The 16,278-nt window shown below is 32.5% G+C and overlaps 1 protein-coding gene across 1 annotated transcript in view; it reads left to right on the top strand.

The window, feature by feature from the left end:
- Nucleotides 1-14,262, top strand: part of LOC145280037 (eukaryotic translation initiation factor 2 subunit 1-like) — a 37,471-nt gene extending 23,209 nt beyond the window's left edge. Inside the window, exons 2-8 of the mRNA XM_080131702.1 lie at nt 795-1,042; nt 1,924-2,003; nt 8,262-8,410; nt 9,500-9,606; nt 11,051-11,148; nt 12,757-12,900; nt 13,911-14,262. Coding sequence (XP_079987828.1) covers nt 805-1,042; nt 1,924-2,003; nt 8,262-8,410; nt 9,500-9,606; nt 11,051-11,148; nt 12,757-12,900; nt 13,911-14,054 — 960 coding nt within the window. The 5' untranslated portion in view covers nt 795-804 and the 3' untranslated portion in view covers nt 14,055-14,262. The remainder of the gene's footprint in view (nt 1-794; nt 1,043-1,923; nt 2,004-8,261; nt 8,411-9,499; nt 9,607-11,050; nt 11,149-12,756; nt 12,901-13,910) is intronic.
- The last annotated feature ends 2,016 nt before the right edge of the window (nt 14,263-16,278 follow it).

The following is a 16,278-nucleotide window of genomic DNA, read 5'->3' as shown; positions in this document are numbered from 1 at the left end:
TAGTGGGTGGAGTAAGTTAAGGGGACTTGTGTCATTACTAATCAGCAGAGCATTACCATTGTCAACCATCGCACGGCATACATATCTATTAGGTATGTGTATGCAGTGTGATGATGTATAGAAGTGAAAGCTGGCCAATGAGGGCTGAGGACATGCATTGCATGGAGAGAAATAATGAGAATGTGTAATGAATTTTATAGGTGGCCTTAGATCTGATAAGTTTGTGATTAAATTTGGACAGTACAGAGAGATGGGGGGCAGAACACGTGACTTCTATATGGCCACAGTCTAAGAATAGATGAGAGTTCTTAGTAAATCTAGAACAGTTGAGGTAGCAGGTTCAATTCAAATCAAGTCAAAGAAAATATGGGAGGAAGTAACAATAGATGTTGGAAGAAAGAGGGATAAAAACCTGGTCAGAGATAGGTCAATTCTTGAAACATATGCCAGCATTTAAAACTGGCATTAAACCAAATATGATGAATGTTTTTAAAGTTAAAGTGTCGATATATTTCAAATACATAATTTTTGTATTGATTGTTTTAATTTAATCACAGGATCTGGAAATTTTGAAAAACTGCACTCTTCAGATCCCCCCCCCCCCCCCATCATAGAAACTTGCGTCATATTCGGGTTTAACATCTGTTTTACATGCTGACATGTTTTGGGGATTTTTTCTAATAACTCTGTTCATTGTTTTTCTATTCTTTAGTTTTTCTTTTTACTTTAATATTTTAAAATGTTTCCTTATTTCTTTTTTCTCTTTATTTTTATTTATTTTTATTTTTTTGTAGACCACGAAATATGGGCTTATTGTGTCGTTATTACAGCCAAAAATATCCCGAGGTGGAGGATGTTGTCATGGTTACTGTGCGGTCCATTGCTGAGATGGGTGCCTATGTGCATTTGCTGGAGTACAATGACATTGAAGGCATGATCCTACTCAGTGAATTGTCCAGGAGACGTATTCGTTCTATCAACAAACTCATCAGAGTCGGACGTAATGAGTGTGTTGTTGTCATCAGAGTTGACAAAGACAAAGGTAATTTGAAAAAAATAAATAATATATAAAAGATTACATGTCTGTCTACATCTTTTCAAACTATATCTACTCCGAAACTAAAAGTCGCAGAGCGGCGCTAGGTTCCTTAAATGATTGGATTTTTTTACAGACCATTCTTTTATGGGTCTTTAGCCAGTTAAAATAGGTTTTAAGGGGTCAAAATAGGTTTTAAGGGATTAAAATAGGGTTTAAGGGGTCAAAATAGGTTTTAAGGGGTCAAAATAGGTTTTAAGGGGTTAAAATAGGTTTTAAGGGATTAAAATAGGGTTTAAGGGGTCAAAATAGGTTTTAAGGGGTCAAAATAGGTTTTAAGGGGTCAAAATAGGTTTTAAGGGATTAAAATAGGGTTTAAGGGGTTAAAATAGGTTTTAAGGGGTCAAAATAGGTTTTAAGGGGTCAAAATTGAAAAATCATATATTTTCTACATTCATCTTAATTTTTTTTTTAATTTTTAATCAGTTCATATGCGTGTCCATTAATACAAAGGTAGCATCAACAGCTTTGAATGCTGCAGTTTCGGTTTCAATTCTAGCTAGCACTCAAATTTTTTTTTTTTCTTTTTTTTTACTTTTAAAATCACGACTCTACAATAATATATATGAAATATATTTAAGCATATTTTTTAATCTTATTAAATAATTGACTTCTTCTTACCACTTCTAATTTAAAATTTTTTTCTTTTTTTGATTTTCACCCTATCTTTTTTGGTGATTTCATAGATTAGTGTTTTTTTTTTCTTTTTTTTGCGAGCAAAGGGGAGCAGGGGGCATCTGTAAACTGGACAATATCAGAATTCACTTTTTAGTTAAAGAAAACGGTTTTTCTTTCTTTTTACTTTTTTTTTTTTTTTTTCTGTTTAGGTTACATTGATTTGTCCAAAAGAAGAGTTTCCCCTGAAGAAGTAGCCAAATGTGAAGAGAAATATGCCAAGGCCAAAACAGTAAGTCATTTTGTTTTTCTATCAACTAGAAGAAATAAAAAGCCTTTAAAATGCATGTGTGTACGTAGAATCAAGTTTGCATCATTTAGTTTTCCTGTACATGCATATAAATATGCCACTGATTCTCTTAGCTATCATGAGGGTTCACACAGGCTTGAAAAGTTCTTGAATTTTGACTTTTGCCTTGAAAACGCCTTATTTCTACTGTTACATTGAAAAATTCTTGTAAATATAGAAAGTGTCTTGAGAATCATAATCTTTGTTCAGTGGAAAGTTGTGTTGCAATATTAAAAATAAGATTGAAATAAATATCTTTTAAGTATAAATAAGAATACCGTTAAAATATTTAGTGGAACTTTACTATAGTGTGTTCGAAAAATTGCATTTCAAAGAAAAATATTATTACATACTTATGTGTCATGCCGAAATTAGTATAAATTACGAAAAATAGTCCAGTGGAAAAATAATTATAAGTAAAAACAATTTTTCAAAGTTGCAATTTTACTGTAAATTAATCCTTTTAGATGCTTGAAATCAGGAGGAGATAACTGTTTTTAAGTCAGTCATCTTGCTTATTATCAATAATTTGTTTGTTTGCTTTTTTAGCCACGTACAAGCGACTCTATAAGTCACTCGGTCTGTCGGTTTGTCCATAACACTTTTGTGCTTGGCCTTTTTGGTTAAGATCAAAGGTCTGTTGTTAATAGATTCTGTTCTTAGCTTTTTAAGCTTTTCTTGGCCTTTTGGCCAAGCTTTTGAGTTGGCCATGTGGCTAAGTTTTTTTGTTCAGTGTTGATTTTCAATGTATTTTTAACATGAATAAAGGATTTAATATCTCAAAGTGTAGTATCTATTCCGGCAGATACTGCAAGCAAAGACCATATGTGGGGGCAGCCCCACATAGAAGACCTTGGTCAATGTAGGGGCAACCCTTCATACCAATTGTCACTATCCAGCTTCCTTACTCCTTGGGAGTTGGTCCCCATTTCCCCTTCACTCCTCACATTAAAAATCGGCCTTGTGCCTAATTTGCTCGGTAGAGGAGCAAATAAATACCTTTTTCTTGGCCTTTTGGCCAAGATAAAAAAAAAAAAAAAATGCACACACACAGATACACACACAGAAATTGTATATATATCTTTTTTGCAAAAACGCTGGGGTTTTCATTAGTTAGTTTAGAGTCCACAGAGTGAATGAGGTATTGTGGTAACTGTTGCCAGTCAAGAGTAAAGTCGCCAAAGACTCCAATTTTTACTTTAGTTACAAAGACCCTGCAACACCCCCCTTCCCAGATCTTATAGGGCCTTGTGCCTAAATTTGTTTTGTCTTTTGGAGATTTTACTTTTTTTTATAATTTTTTAATTTTATATTGGAATTTTTTTAATTGTAATTTTTTCTTTAAACGAAATAAATTAAATATAAAGATCAAAATGTAGTATCTGTTCTTACTACATGCTTTACTTATTGTGAAAGTGAGGGATTACTTTTCTGTATTAATTTAATGTAAAATGATCACCCACTTTATAACCAGTCAGTCTCAAAGCCATTCAACTCATTCTCCAGATCATTCGTTTTTGAAGGATTCCAGTTATTTTTTAAGCATTCAAGTCATTCTTAAGGTCATTCAATTCATCCTTAAGTTCATTAAAGTCATTCTAAGTCATTTACTTTTTATTTATTTAAGTCATTTCAGCCCATTTTTTTGGTCATTTTAGTTTATCTTTAAGAATTTCATGTCAATCCTACATTCACGCATTCGTTCATTACACGAGAGCATGCGATTAATGGCTATCGGCCTTGTTTTCCAAAAATTAGCTCTAACAGGTCTTTCACTGGACGATGTTTCATAAACTTTGGAATTTATACTAATTTCAACATGACACAAAAGTATGTAATGTTTTTGAAGTTGCATCAAATATTTTTTAAATATTGAATATAAAATCAAAATACATTTTAAAATTGCATCATATTTTTGTGGATACAAGAGTTACGTCCCTTTATCACAAAACTATTCCATGTTTTCCATATAATAACATCAGAAATTCAGAACATAATACCGGAAATTCAAAATTTAAAAGTAAAATGAGCACATTGTAGACCAATCTATAATAGGGGAAACAACATTTAATCGCGCTTGGTTGGACAAATATAAATGGGTCAGGTAATGTGAATAAATTTTGTATGTTAATGAAAATGGCTTTTGTCATTTAAGTTTTTTAATTTATATTGTTTATATATCAAATTTTATTTTGAAAACTTGGATTTTGTCTGGAAAAGGCCTTGAAAAACTTTGAAAAGTCCTTGAAAATGGACATTGAAAATCTGTACAAACTTTGGTCATTATATATACAAGTTAGAAAAGCATTTCATCCAAGTCATGAAAATTGTTAAACAAAATGTTTTTACTATAGGCTTTAAAAATAAAGGTACAAGATTCAATTTGAAATTTATCTTCAAAGTGCACTTTTATAAATTTTACAAAGTAAGGTATAAGAATTTAATAACTTGCTTTGTAAAATTTATAAAAGTGCGCTTTGAAGATAAATAAATTTCAAATTGAATCTTGTACCTTTATTTTTAAAGCCTATAGTAAAAACATTTTGTTTAAGAATTTTCATGACTTGGAGTAAATGCTTTTCTAACTTGTATCATATCTTTTTAAGATTATATTTTATTTAATTTATTAATTTGGATTGAAAAAAAAAATGAATTTGGTTTTGTATGTATTTATAAAAACTCTCCTACTCTCTATTTCAGTTTGTGTTTCTCCTCACACCACAACTGATTTTTTGCAACTCCCTCTTTGTATTATTAGAGGTCTGAATATTCTCTCTGTTTCAGTTTGTATTTCTCTTCACATCACAACTATTTTTTGCAACTCCCTCTTTGTAATACATGTCTGAATAATGAGAAAATCTGAATTTTTTTTTAACAAAAACTTTAAAATAACTTTTTTAGATTAAGTTTTTTTAAACTTCTTTCAGAATAGAAAATTTTTACAATTTTAATAAGGAACATATTTCATATAGGTTTCATTAACAAATATTCAGTAGATAACGAGAAAAATAGATGAAAATTTCCAAAGGACTGTATAACTGGTTATGCTCAATACTAGTCCTCGCCAGCGAAAGTCTTTGTTGTTATTCTATTATTATTTAAAACATTTTGTGCCCTGCTCTTTCGTGCGAGGACTAATATGTTGGTATTTTTGTATTACATTTAAAAATTAAACTATTTTCTGTATGTATAAGTGTTTTTATTAGTTACACACACAGATATATGTATATATTATGCAATAAAATTTGTCATAGCAGATGTTATCAACACTATCGAGCCCCACCCATAAGTGTTAGAATGAGTAAATAAAAAGAAAAAATCTGTAGCAAAAAAGAGGAAATAGTTTATCAGCTGAACAAAGGTTGTAGGAAGTGAAATTAGTAGAAACACGATTGAAAGGAAGTTATTCACCTAGGCATGCAAAAACAGCTGAAATAGGATTCTTAATTAAGGTGTAGCAGTAACTGGGATAAAGGATTAGACGATATTTAGTTTATGGGTAGTTTTAGGAATGGCAGTGAATTTTGGGGTAGTTGGCAACTCAGGTCTCCCGAGAGGGAAACTGGAGAATAAATCTGATTGAAAAGAAACTTTCTAAGGACCAACCTGTAGAAAGCGTTTGGAGTTCCCTTTTTTATACACTACATGACTGTGTTATACACATACACACACATACAGAGAGCTCAACTGAGTTGAATGAAATACTCGTCTTGTATTTTATCATAGCACAATAACAATGGTGATCATCGGGTTAAAGCTATAGTGTGGTGATTAATGTGTACTTAAGTTTAGATAATTGATCCTCATTTTTTAAAGAATTTGAAATTTCAACACTAGGCAAATGCTATTTTTTTTTATTTGAGCAACTTCTACACTTTGTAACTGTGAATTAAGTTGTTGCCCTTTTTTTCTTTTTTTTTTTTTTTTTATCATTGCAACAAGTTCACCAGCAAATCATTACTCCTGTTTCAAAAAGGTACAATTATTACTTTGATGGCTTCACCCAGTCAAAACTTTTTTTGATTTTGGTTTGAAAATTTTGCTTACAAAGCTCTTATAAAATCCAAGCATTTGTCAAACCATATGAAGTCTCAAACAGGGATGGTTCCCTGGACTGGCTCAAAAGAGGATCCCTCCATTACGACCAAGAGAGGTTGATATTGGCTGCACAAGACCAGGGCCTCATGACAAACGCCTTCAAAAAGATGTGTGGTCTAAGCAACAATAATAAATGCAGGTTCTGTAGCACTGAGGTTGAGAGTGTGGGCCACCTGATTTCTGGTTGCAAAGTCCTACTTGGAGACGGTTATTATACAGATCGTCATAATGGAGTTTGCAAATACCTTCACTGGAAGATATGTAAGAAACTCAACATTCAGTGTAGTAAAAACTCCTGGGAACATATACCCGAACGAACAGTTGGGAATGACAACTACACTATTCACTATGACTACATAATCCCTACTGCTACATATCTTGAAAACGCAGCTGTTAAACCAGATATAGTGATTTGGGACAGAGCAAACAAAAAAGCGACCGTAATAGAGGTCAGTGTACCCAATGATACAGGGCTTAACAGAGTTGAGAGGGAAAAGATAACAAAGTATCAAGGACTTATGTATGATATGAAACGAAATTGGAAATCAAAAGACGTTTCAATTATACCAGTCATCATAGGAGCAACTGGGCTTATGAAAAAGAACTTTAAAAAGTACATAGCAAGCATACCCGGTGAACCAAGTGCAAGTGAAATACAAACGATTGCACTGAAAGGGACGGCTAGAATCCTGAAAAGATCTCTTGGTTGGACTCACTAAAATAGGAGTAAATGTCAGACATCTGGTTGGATGTCCCATCCCCTAGAAGAAAAAGTTTAAGAAAAATGAAAAAAAAAAGAGAACAAAATAGCATCAGTGGACTGTGACACAACCTGAGTTTGTGAAATAGTAGATTGTTTTAGTTTGAATACCTCAAAATGTATTTGTTGAAATTGGAGACTGGCAGTCAAGCACTTATTTAAACACTAAAAAGTTAGTTTAATAAATTCCATATTCATATGCTTTGAATAAATGTAGCCATTCATCTTTTTGTATTTCAGTCAATATGAATAAACTCTTGAGATCAACAACATTAAGTGCACCCTTTTTATTAGGGCCAACTTGTATATCGGCCACCTACAATAAAATGGCAACTAAGGGGAGATAACTAACCTCTATTTAAACAAAGCAGAAAGTGGGAAGTAATTAAGTTCCAAATTAGGGCCAACTTGTATATCAGCCACCTACAATAAAATGGCAACTAAGGGGAGATAACTAACCTCTATTTAAACAAAGCAGAAAGTGGAAAGTAATTAAGTTCCAAATTAGGGCCAACTTGTATATCAGCCACCTACAATAAAATGGCAACTAAGGGGAGATAACTAACCTCTATTTAAACAAAGCAGAAAGTGGGAAGTAATTAAGTTCCAAATTAGGGCCAACTTGTATATCAGCCACCTACAATAAAATGGCAACTAAGGGGAGATAACTAACCTCTATTTAAACAAAGCAGAAAGTGGGAAGTAATTAAGTTCCAAATTAGGGCCAACTTGTATATCAGCCACCTACAATAAAATGGCAACTAAGGGGAGATAACTAACCTCTATTTAAACAAAGCAGAAAGTGGGAAGTAATTAAGTTCCAAATTAGGGCCAACTTGTATATCAGCCACCTACAATAAAATGGCAACTAAGGGGAGATAACTAACCTCTATTTAAACAAAGCAGAAAGTGGGAAGTAATTAAGTTCCAAATACAGATTAGGGATAATTTTAATGGGTCAAAAAAAAAATCATTCTGTCTTCAAATTTTAGTTTTAATTATATTTTTAGTTCAAAGATTGTAATGATAAAACAGAGAAAAGTTTCAACACTTAAGTATAATTACAAAATATTTGTTCTTATTACCACTTTAATCTAATTCCAAATTCTTGTTACGGATTTGTAATAAACTATGATATCATTGATTTGATACATTGTTAATAATTCCCTAATAGTATTGAGGAAAGGTATGATCCCCCTCTTTCTAGCTAAAACTTTTGCTCGATTTTTGTATCGTGTTTTGGCATTAATTACAAAAGGTTGTTGCGTTAAAGCAGAATATGCAATCTCTAATATCATAATGGATTTTGTGGTAAAAAAATTTTTTTTTTTTTATTCCCCCAGGTAAACAGCATTCTAAGGCACGTTGGTGAACTGCTCGGCTACACCCACAACGATCAATTAACCGAACTCTACATGAAAACTGCTTGGTATTTTGATGAGAAATTCAAGAAACCTGGCGCTTCTTACGATGCTTTTAAACTTGCTGTCACGTTAGTAAAAAAAAAAATTTTTTTTTTTCACTACTAAGTTTCATGTATGACACAAAACTGCCTGGTAGTAATGGCCGTAATGTAAAGTCGCTTCATAGTTACCCTTTTGTTCAGGTCCATTTTGACTCTGAGAAGTATGTCGGAGAGCCATAATCATCCTATTTGGTTTAGCATCCATTTTACATGCAAGCATGTATTGGACAGCTTTTAGAAAATGATTTCTAAATTAACTTATCTCTGGCCAGGACTTTTCCCCTTTTTCTCTCAAATCCATCCTTAACATTTCTTCCTGTTTCCCTTGGCCTGATCATGCCGACTAACTCTACTACCTCAACTTTTCTACGTCTACTAACCTAAGAACTCTCATCGATTCTTTTGATGTGACCGAACCAACTCTCTTGTTCTGCATAAATTCTCCCTATACTGTCTATACTATATATCGTTTTAAGGATGAATGGAGATCGGTCAAATAGACTTCATTGTTAGTAGATTATTTACAAAATATTTGTATAAAAAACCTAATGTTGGCAAAAAATGTTTTGTTTTTTTTTGTCTAGAATTCTCTTTTAAATATTAAAAAGAAATTGATGATATATACCTATGACAATACGAAAATATTGTCTTCCAAAAATCACGTAAATTGACCAAATTATTTTCTTTTTATAAAGCAAATAATGGGAATTTGTAGATATTACAACATAAATCTCGTAGGTTTTTATTGAGTTATTACCCTGTGTTTGTTTTCAATATGGTGAACAAGACGGACGTTTGGTTACTCATTAAAATTGATTTTCTTATTTAAAAATAAAACTACTAGATCAATTTACATTTTTTTAAAATATATTTTTGTTGTTTTAATAAAGGAGAATTCTGGAAAAAAAAAAGACATGCTGAAGATCAACCATGTCATACCAACTGCATTTCAGATGTGCTGCATTTAGCAAATGAACATCTGAAAAAAGTTTTGAAAGCACAAGTGTAGAAATAGAAATACTATCCATTGAAGACAATTGATTTCAGATTTAAAATTTGTTGGTTTTATAATTAATTTTGATTTTTAAAATTTGTTCCGTCTTATTTTATTTCTAGAAATCCAAACATCTTGGATGAATGTGACATTGATGCTAACACAAAAAAAGTTTTACTGGAAAATATCCACCGACGACTGACACCCCAAGCTGTAAAGATTAGAGCAGGTCTGTCAATTTTTTATTTATTTTTTTTTTTTTCATAGAGATTGTTCAAGACAATGCATTGAGCCACTTGATGTAAAGAGCTAAAAAAGAAAATAGTACTTCAAGGTCAAAAACTAGCCAGTAATGAGTGTATACAGCAATTCTTCCCTCTTTGTCAGAAACATCACTCCTGGAATGTGAGGACTAAAGGACAAAGTAAGGGAAGCAAGAGTTGTGAGGTTGTCGAAAGTAAACCCAGGGTCACCTTTTTGCTTTCCTCACCCATTTATGTTATTTTAAATGCATTTCAAAACTTTTGAAAGAATGCATCATCTTCATGCATTCTAAGAAAATTTCCATGAAATTTAATAATTTCCATGAAATTTAATAATTTCCATGAAATTTAATAATTTCCATGAAATTTAATAATTTCCATGAAATTTAATAATTTACCTGAATTTTGATTCCGGTTTATTTTTTGTTGACTGATAGTTTTTAATGAAAATAATGAAAACCTCTCCTTGATTGATTATGACTGGAAAACTTCATATAATGTTTATTGCTTTTAATTCTAACAAAACAGGATTTCTACATTTTAGATGAAATATCAAATTTCTTGATAGGAAAGTTTGTTCTTCATAAAAAAACAAAACAACCTACTTAATCAATTTTTGGAATATGCAATCTTCATTCTGTGACAAGTAGGTAAAATATAAAAGTTTTTCTTCATTTTTGTTTATTGCTTTAAGTGCTAATCTGAATAAGCACCTTTCTTTTCTTAGCATTTTTTTTTTTATTTTTCTTAAAAAAGGGTGTTTATACAGAATGGGATTTCAAATAATTACGGTCAAGACACTAATATGTACTTATATGTGTCATGTCAAAATTAGTAAAAATGACAAATTAATCGTGTAAAGATAAAATTTATCAAATTATAGATTTATCCTATTTGTTATTCTCACAGTTAAAATCCAAGGGTGGTCCAAACTGACTTATCTCCCTTGCTATTAATAAAAATCTGCCATTTTAAAATAGAAAATGGTGGATCTCTTAAGATTTTTTTTTTTTTTTTTTTTTTGCATAAAAATAGCTCTAACAGATCTTCTGCTCTATCATTTTTCCAAATTTTTACTTATTTTAATATGACATGAAAGTTTTTACCTCACATGTATTTATTTGAAATCACATTCCTCTGCACAGGCATCAAATGACATTTAGGAGATAATATTTTTAAAAAATTTAATTAAAACCGCTTTTCTTTAATCTCTATATTAACCTTGAGTTTTGTACAAAACAAAAAAATTATAATTTTTATGTTAAAGTCTAATCAAAGAAAGTTTTCTTTGTAAAATTTTGTATGCAGGTTATTTTGGGCATCGTAAACGAAATTGTTGCCACATATAAGTGTAAAGGTTAAAAAAAAAAAAAACGTGAAAAATGAATTCAATTTCCTTTTCTGTTACAGATATTGAAGTTGCTTGTTACAAATATGAAGGAGTTGATGCAGTAAAAGCTGCCCTTACCAAAGGACTAGAACTTTCCACAGAAGATATGCCAATTAAAGTAAGATGGATCGTCTTTTATTTTGCTATCATTTTTCTGGCTACAAATTATATGTTGAAAAACAAATTCTATCAAATTTAACTATATCTTCAGCATAAATTTAAGTTTATTTTTTTTCTTTTTTGTCTTTGAGAAATTTTCAACTGTTTTTCTTGATTTTATTTTTATTACACTTTATGATATCAGCTTTGCCTTAGATCTTTTTAGGATATATTTTCATTTGAACTTAATACATTGTCATTTTTTTGCTTGTATTAGGATGAATTGATAATTACAATACTATTGACCATTTTGGTTCTAGTCCAGAATTACCTCATATTTAAAAACAAAAACTGGGTTTGTATTACTGTACACATAGATTCGAAAAAGTTGTCAAAAAACACATATATAACAAATAAATGTTATCAAAGGCAAGATAAGTTACTTTTCTACCTAACTGGATATGTTTTTAGTGTTTTTATTAATGTAACACATTTATTCAGCTTAAAAAACCTACAATGTTTACTGATGTATTGGAAAATTCAAAATGGTGCCGGACTCTCTGTTGAACACGGTAAGTCTGGAAAAATGAGTTAAAAATAAAAAAACTACATAAAATACTACTAAAAAACCCACTGAATATGTCAGCCTATATCATGGTAACGAGTTTCTAACCGTATTTTGTATATTTTTTTATTTTTAACTCATTTTGCCAAACTTAGCGTGAGAGTCTGGTGCCATTTTAAATTTTCCAATACATCAGTAAACACTATGTTTTTCGAGCTGAATAAACATGTTACATCAAATAAAAACACTAAAAACATATCCAGTTAAGTAGAAAAGTAATTTATCTTGCCTTTGATAACATTTATTTGTTATATATTTGTTTTTTGACAACTTTTTCGAATCTATGTGTATAATACAACCCCCCCCCCCCCCAAAAAAAAATTTAAAAATGAAGAAAAATCTGTATGATATATGTACCTATAACGAAACGAAAACATCATGTTCCAAAAATCACGTAAATGGATCAAGTTTAATTTTTAAATATGAAAATCAAATTTTATGAGTATTTGAAGAGTGACTATCTTGCCTGCCATTTGGGGGGGGGGGGATATCAAGAAATAAAGGGAGATAACTCTGTAATAATTCATACTGGATTTGTGTTGTAATGCCTACGAATTCCCATTTATTGTTTAAAGATGATTTTCTTTATAAAAAATGGAATTACTTGATCAATTTACATGATATTTAGGAATATATTTTATGTTTTGTCGGGGGGGGTGTATATGTATAGAGATAGATTTTCCTTTTATTTTTGTTTTTTAATATAAGGGAAATTCTGGACCAGAACCACTATTTCTATTAATTTATTAACGCCATTCAACACTCACCCTCTTAGTATTTTACAATGTTCCATATCATTTTTCAAGTGGCTATGTCAAAGCTATGGCCACCTGTAGCTTTGCATCTCTCATATTTTTAACTATTTCAAAAATACTTTCCCTATGGCTGACAGAGCCAATCACAGATAAGCACACGTCTATATTGAAAATAGTAAATATGTATGATTGACGATTCTTAGTAAACGTGTGCAAAATTAATAGCAATCATATTTTTTTGTTTTAGATAAATCTTATTGCTCCTCCGTTGTATGTGATGACAACTCAAACATTGGAAAGAATAGAAGGCTTAGCGGCTCTTGAGAAGGCGACTGAAGTGGTTAAAACAGCCATTGAAAGTATGGGTGGCATGTTCAACATTCAAATGCAGGTAAGAATGCTGATTCCTTAAATCTAAATGACTGATAATTAAAAAAAAAAAATTTTTTTTTTTTAAATAAACTTTGGCAAAATAATTTTGCTTAATCCCCATCCACTAGACCTTCTTCCCCTCATACTGCCCATTTTGATAATCTCAGATTTGTAATTTTACAGATTTTAGTACTTTTGTCAAAAATGGTTCTCGAGTCTTTCAAACAAATTGGTCAAGTGTTTTAAAAAACAAAAAGGTCAACATTTTTGTCATAAAATTTCTTTTTTATTCAACTGTTTATGTCATCAGTTTCTTTTTGGATATTGTTTAGTGAAATTTATTTTCCGGTGTGACTTAAGAAAAAATGAAAATTTATCACCTATAATTGACCTCTCAGCATGCAGATAATGAAACTTTTCTTTGTCTTCTGGATGGTCAGAAACATCTTTCATATAATACTAGTAGGTTGCCTGGCGTTGCCCGGTCATAAAATACGCATAAATATATTTTAATTCATACAGAAACTGAGACATCTGCATGCGAGTATTACGTTTTTCTAAACAATTCATTTCTTGTAAGTAAAAAAAAAAAAATTCTCAAGCTGAGATCAAAACCGAAAGACAATGAGTCAAGTATGATAACCATTAGGCCAGCTTGCCATAATCTTTAAAAAGTGTTTTCAAACTTACTTATTCTTAACATAAGGAATCTGTAATGTGAACAATTCACACATGCACATTCGTGAAACAGCAAACATAAAAATCTGATGCCCTCCCCCGCACAGTACCAAATTTTCTATTTTTTACCCCCCTTAGCATCCCTTTTTTTCTGTATGAAACCCGATTAAAGTTTTCCACATGTCTGAATATGAATACTCTATATACCAAATTTTATGTCTGTAGATCAAAAATTCGTTGAGTACATAGGTTGAGAAGTGTCCTCACTATCTCACACACACACATTCTCATCTTTATAGATATAATAGATAATGTTCATTTTATTTATTTATTTTTCATGTTCTTTTTCAGCCGAAAGTCGTTTCTGATACTGATGAACAGGAACTGGCTCGACAGTTGGAACGCCTCGAAGAACAGAACCGAGATGTTTCAGGTGATGAAGATTCTGATGACTACGGTAGCGTGAGTGAAGATGAAGAAATCCCCAAGAAATGAACGACACAATCATAGACGATTCAATTTACTTGTGGGTTTGGCAAACACGCTTTGACTACAAACTCTTTTGCAGTAGAGGCGACACACACTACGAGATGACGTACCTTTTCGCATCATCAACATTTCAATCCGTTGCTTCCGAAATGGTTTGCAACTTGATGAGTCTGCCACCTGAGTTATTCATATTAAAAATCTTTAAATATATAAACCGTCTCTTTTTCATTTCTGCATTTTATTTTATCGAAAACTGTTTATTTGAGACTAGCAGGGGGGCTTGCTGGTCATAAAATATGCTTAAATATATTTGTACTAGCAAAGATGCCTGTGCTTTGTGTGGGACTTTGCTCTATGTCCGGGTACAAATTTCTATATTAATGTGAGCATTCAACTGCTGAATTAGGACCCTGTTATAGGGAACATTTCATTCATTTGTGATTTCTTGATGAACATACCAACCATTTTTCTTGATTCTTATTGTATCAGTCTGGTCTCCATCTTCTGGTTTCCTTCGCCTGTACTTGGAATAAGAGTCTTGGCTTTGCTCGGTACACTGAAGAAATTCTTTAGGGTAAATTTTGGGGCATTTGTTGTCCATCATACGTGGGCAACTTGGATCCAATGATCCACAAGGTCTGTGCACGATATGTGCCATCATTTTTGTGTGATGGTCAGGATCTTCCTTTTTGTCAGGGATCTCTGTAGATATGCAGAGATCCATTTGTTCTGGTTGAACTTTGTCCTCTGGGGCCTACCAGGTGAGTATGTGTGCATGCGGTTGTCCTCTCTTTTGGTATTCAACGCTGTTCAACCTGCCAAATCCTTCTTTTTAAATAAATTCCATCAGCTTTTTTAGTTTAGATGTGACAAGCGGTTCATCCTTCGTAGGGACGTGATGTCCCTCAACAAATAGGTTGTTCCGAAATCGTGTCTGGGTAGTTGGCTAATTTCAATTAATGTTTGTAGATGTGATATCTACCGCTTGCATACCAGCAGTAACTATCTTAGTTGTATAGGACGCGTTGCTTGTCACATCGTAGAATATAGAACTGGATAAAAAATATAAGTATTTAAAAATCGAGGCATAGCCAATAGATTGCGCCGTGGCCCATATGGTTAGGTCATCAGTATTGCACACTTCATGAGTGCGACGACCTGGGTTTGCGCCTATGTCGGAGCACGTCACTGATGAGATGCAGTACATCGAAACCTACTTTGGGTCTGGCATTGTCGATGCAATTGCTCGATTCTATCTAATTCTGTGTTCTAGCTTTATCGTGAAAGGTGTATGTGAACGGGTATTTATATATCTATCTATAATCTCCTCTTAATGTCTAATATATATATATGTGTGGACTTTTCGAACTGAAATCAATTTATAAGAAATAGACTTAAGAACCTTTTCCGGCTTACAAATAAGGGACTTAATTCATACAACCAAATCATAATAGTTACTCTTAAAAAAACGTTTGGTAATCTTCTTTGTTCCCAACACAAATGATCCTCAGCCACTGCCTTTCAGTACCTATTTCAGACAAAAAAAGGAGAAACAAGGTTTTAATTCTTACAAGAATCAGATTGAATAATATGTTCGTCGATGAACTTCTAGATACTAGGACATAATTAATGTGACTAGCTGATTGATTGGATCGGCTCTCTCCAACCTCTCATCTCGCTGAAGTAAAGGTCGAAGTGGGTTGTTGCAATTCTCCAGGTCATACGGCACAATCACGTTGACACACCGGTTCTCGACAGATCACCAAAGTTAAGCAACATTGAGCCTGGCCAGTACCAGATGGGTGGCCATTTGGGAAGGCGGGCGCTGTATGTACCGCAAGGTAAAATACTAGATTGAGAAACTGGCATGGTCTATCCTTCTCTCAAGCGTAGATGGGACTCTCTTAAGCCATGGTAGGCACCCCATCTAGTGATGGCGTCATGATAAAAAATACCCTTGGCGTAGCATCAAGTATTCAGCTACCAACAAGATTTGAATTATACTATAAACTTGTATAGTGAGCTCAATCTCGGCTACAGCCGCGATGGACGGAGGTCATGGACTGTTCAGCCTCTAGGATCTCATCTTAAGGTATCACGGGTTGCCACTCACAACCTACAAGTTGCTCCATTTTGGGGGAAGTTTATATGGGGGTGCAGTCAACGAATTTGTAGATTCGCTGACAAATTGGTGCAACTTTGATGGTATTACCGTATTGAAAGAATGGAC

The sequence above is a fragment of the Euprymna scolopes genome, chromosome 7 (genome assembly GCF_053919585.1).
Source record: "Euprymna scolopes isolate OS-2025 chromosome 7, ASM5391958v1, whole genome shotgun sequence".
Classification (NCBI taxonomy): Eukaryota; Metazoa; Mollusca; class Cephalopoda; order Sepiida; family Sepiolidae; genus Euprymna; species Euprymna scolopes.
This window is presented reverse-complemented; position numbering and strand designations above follow the sequence as displayed.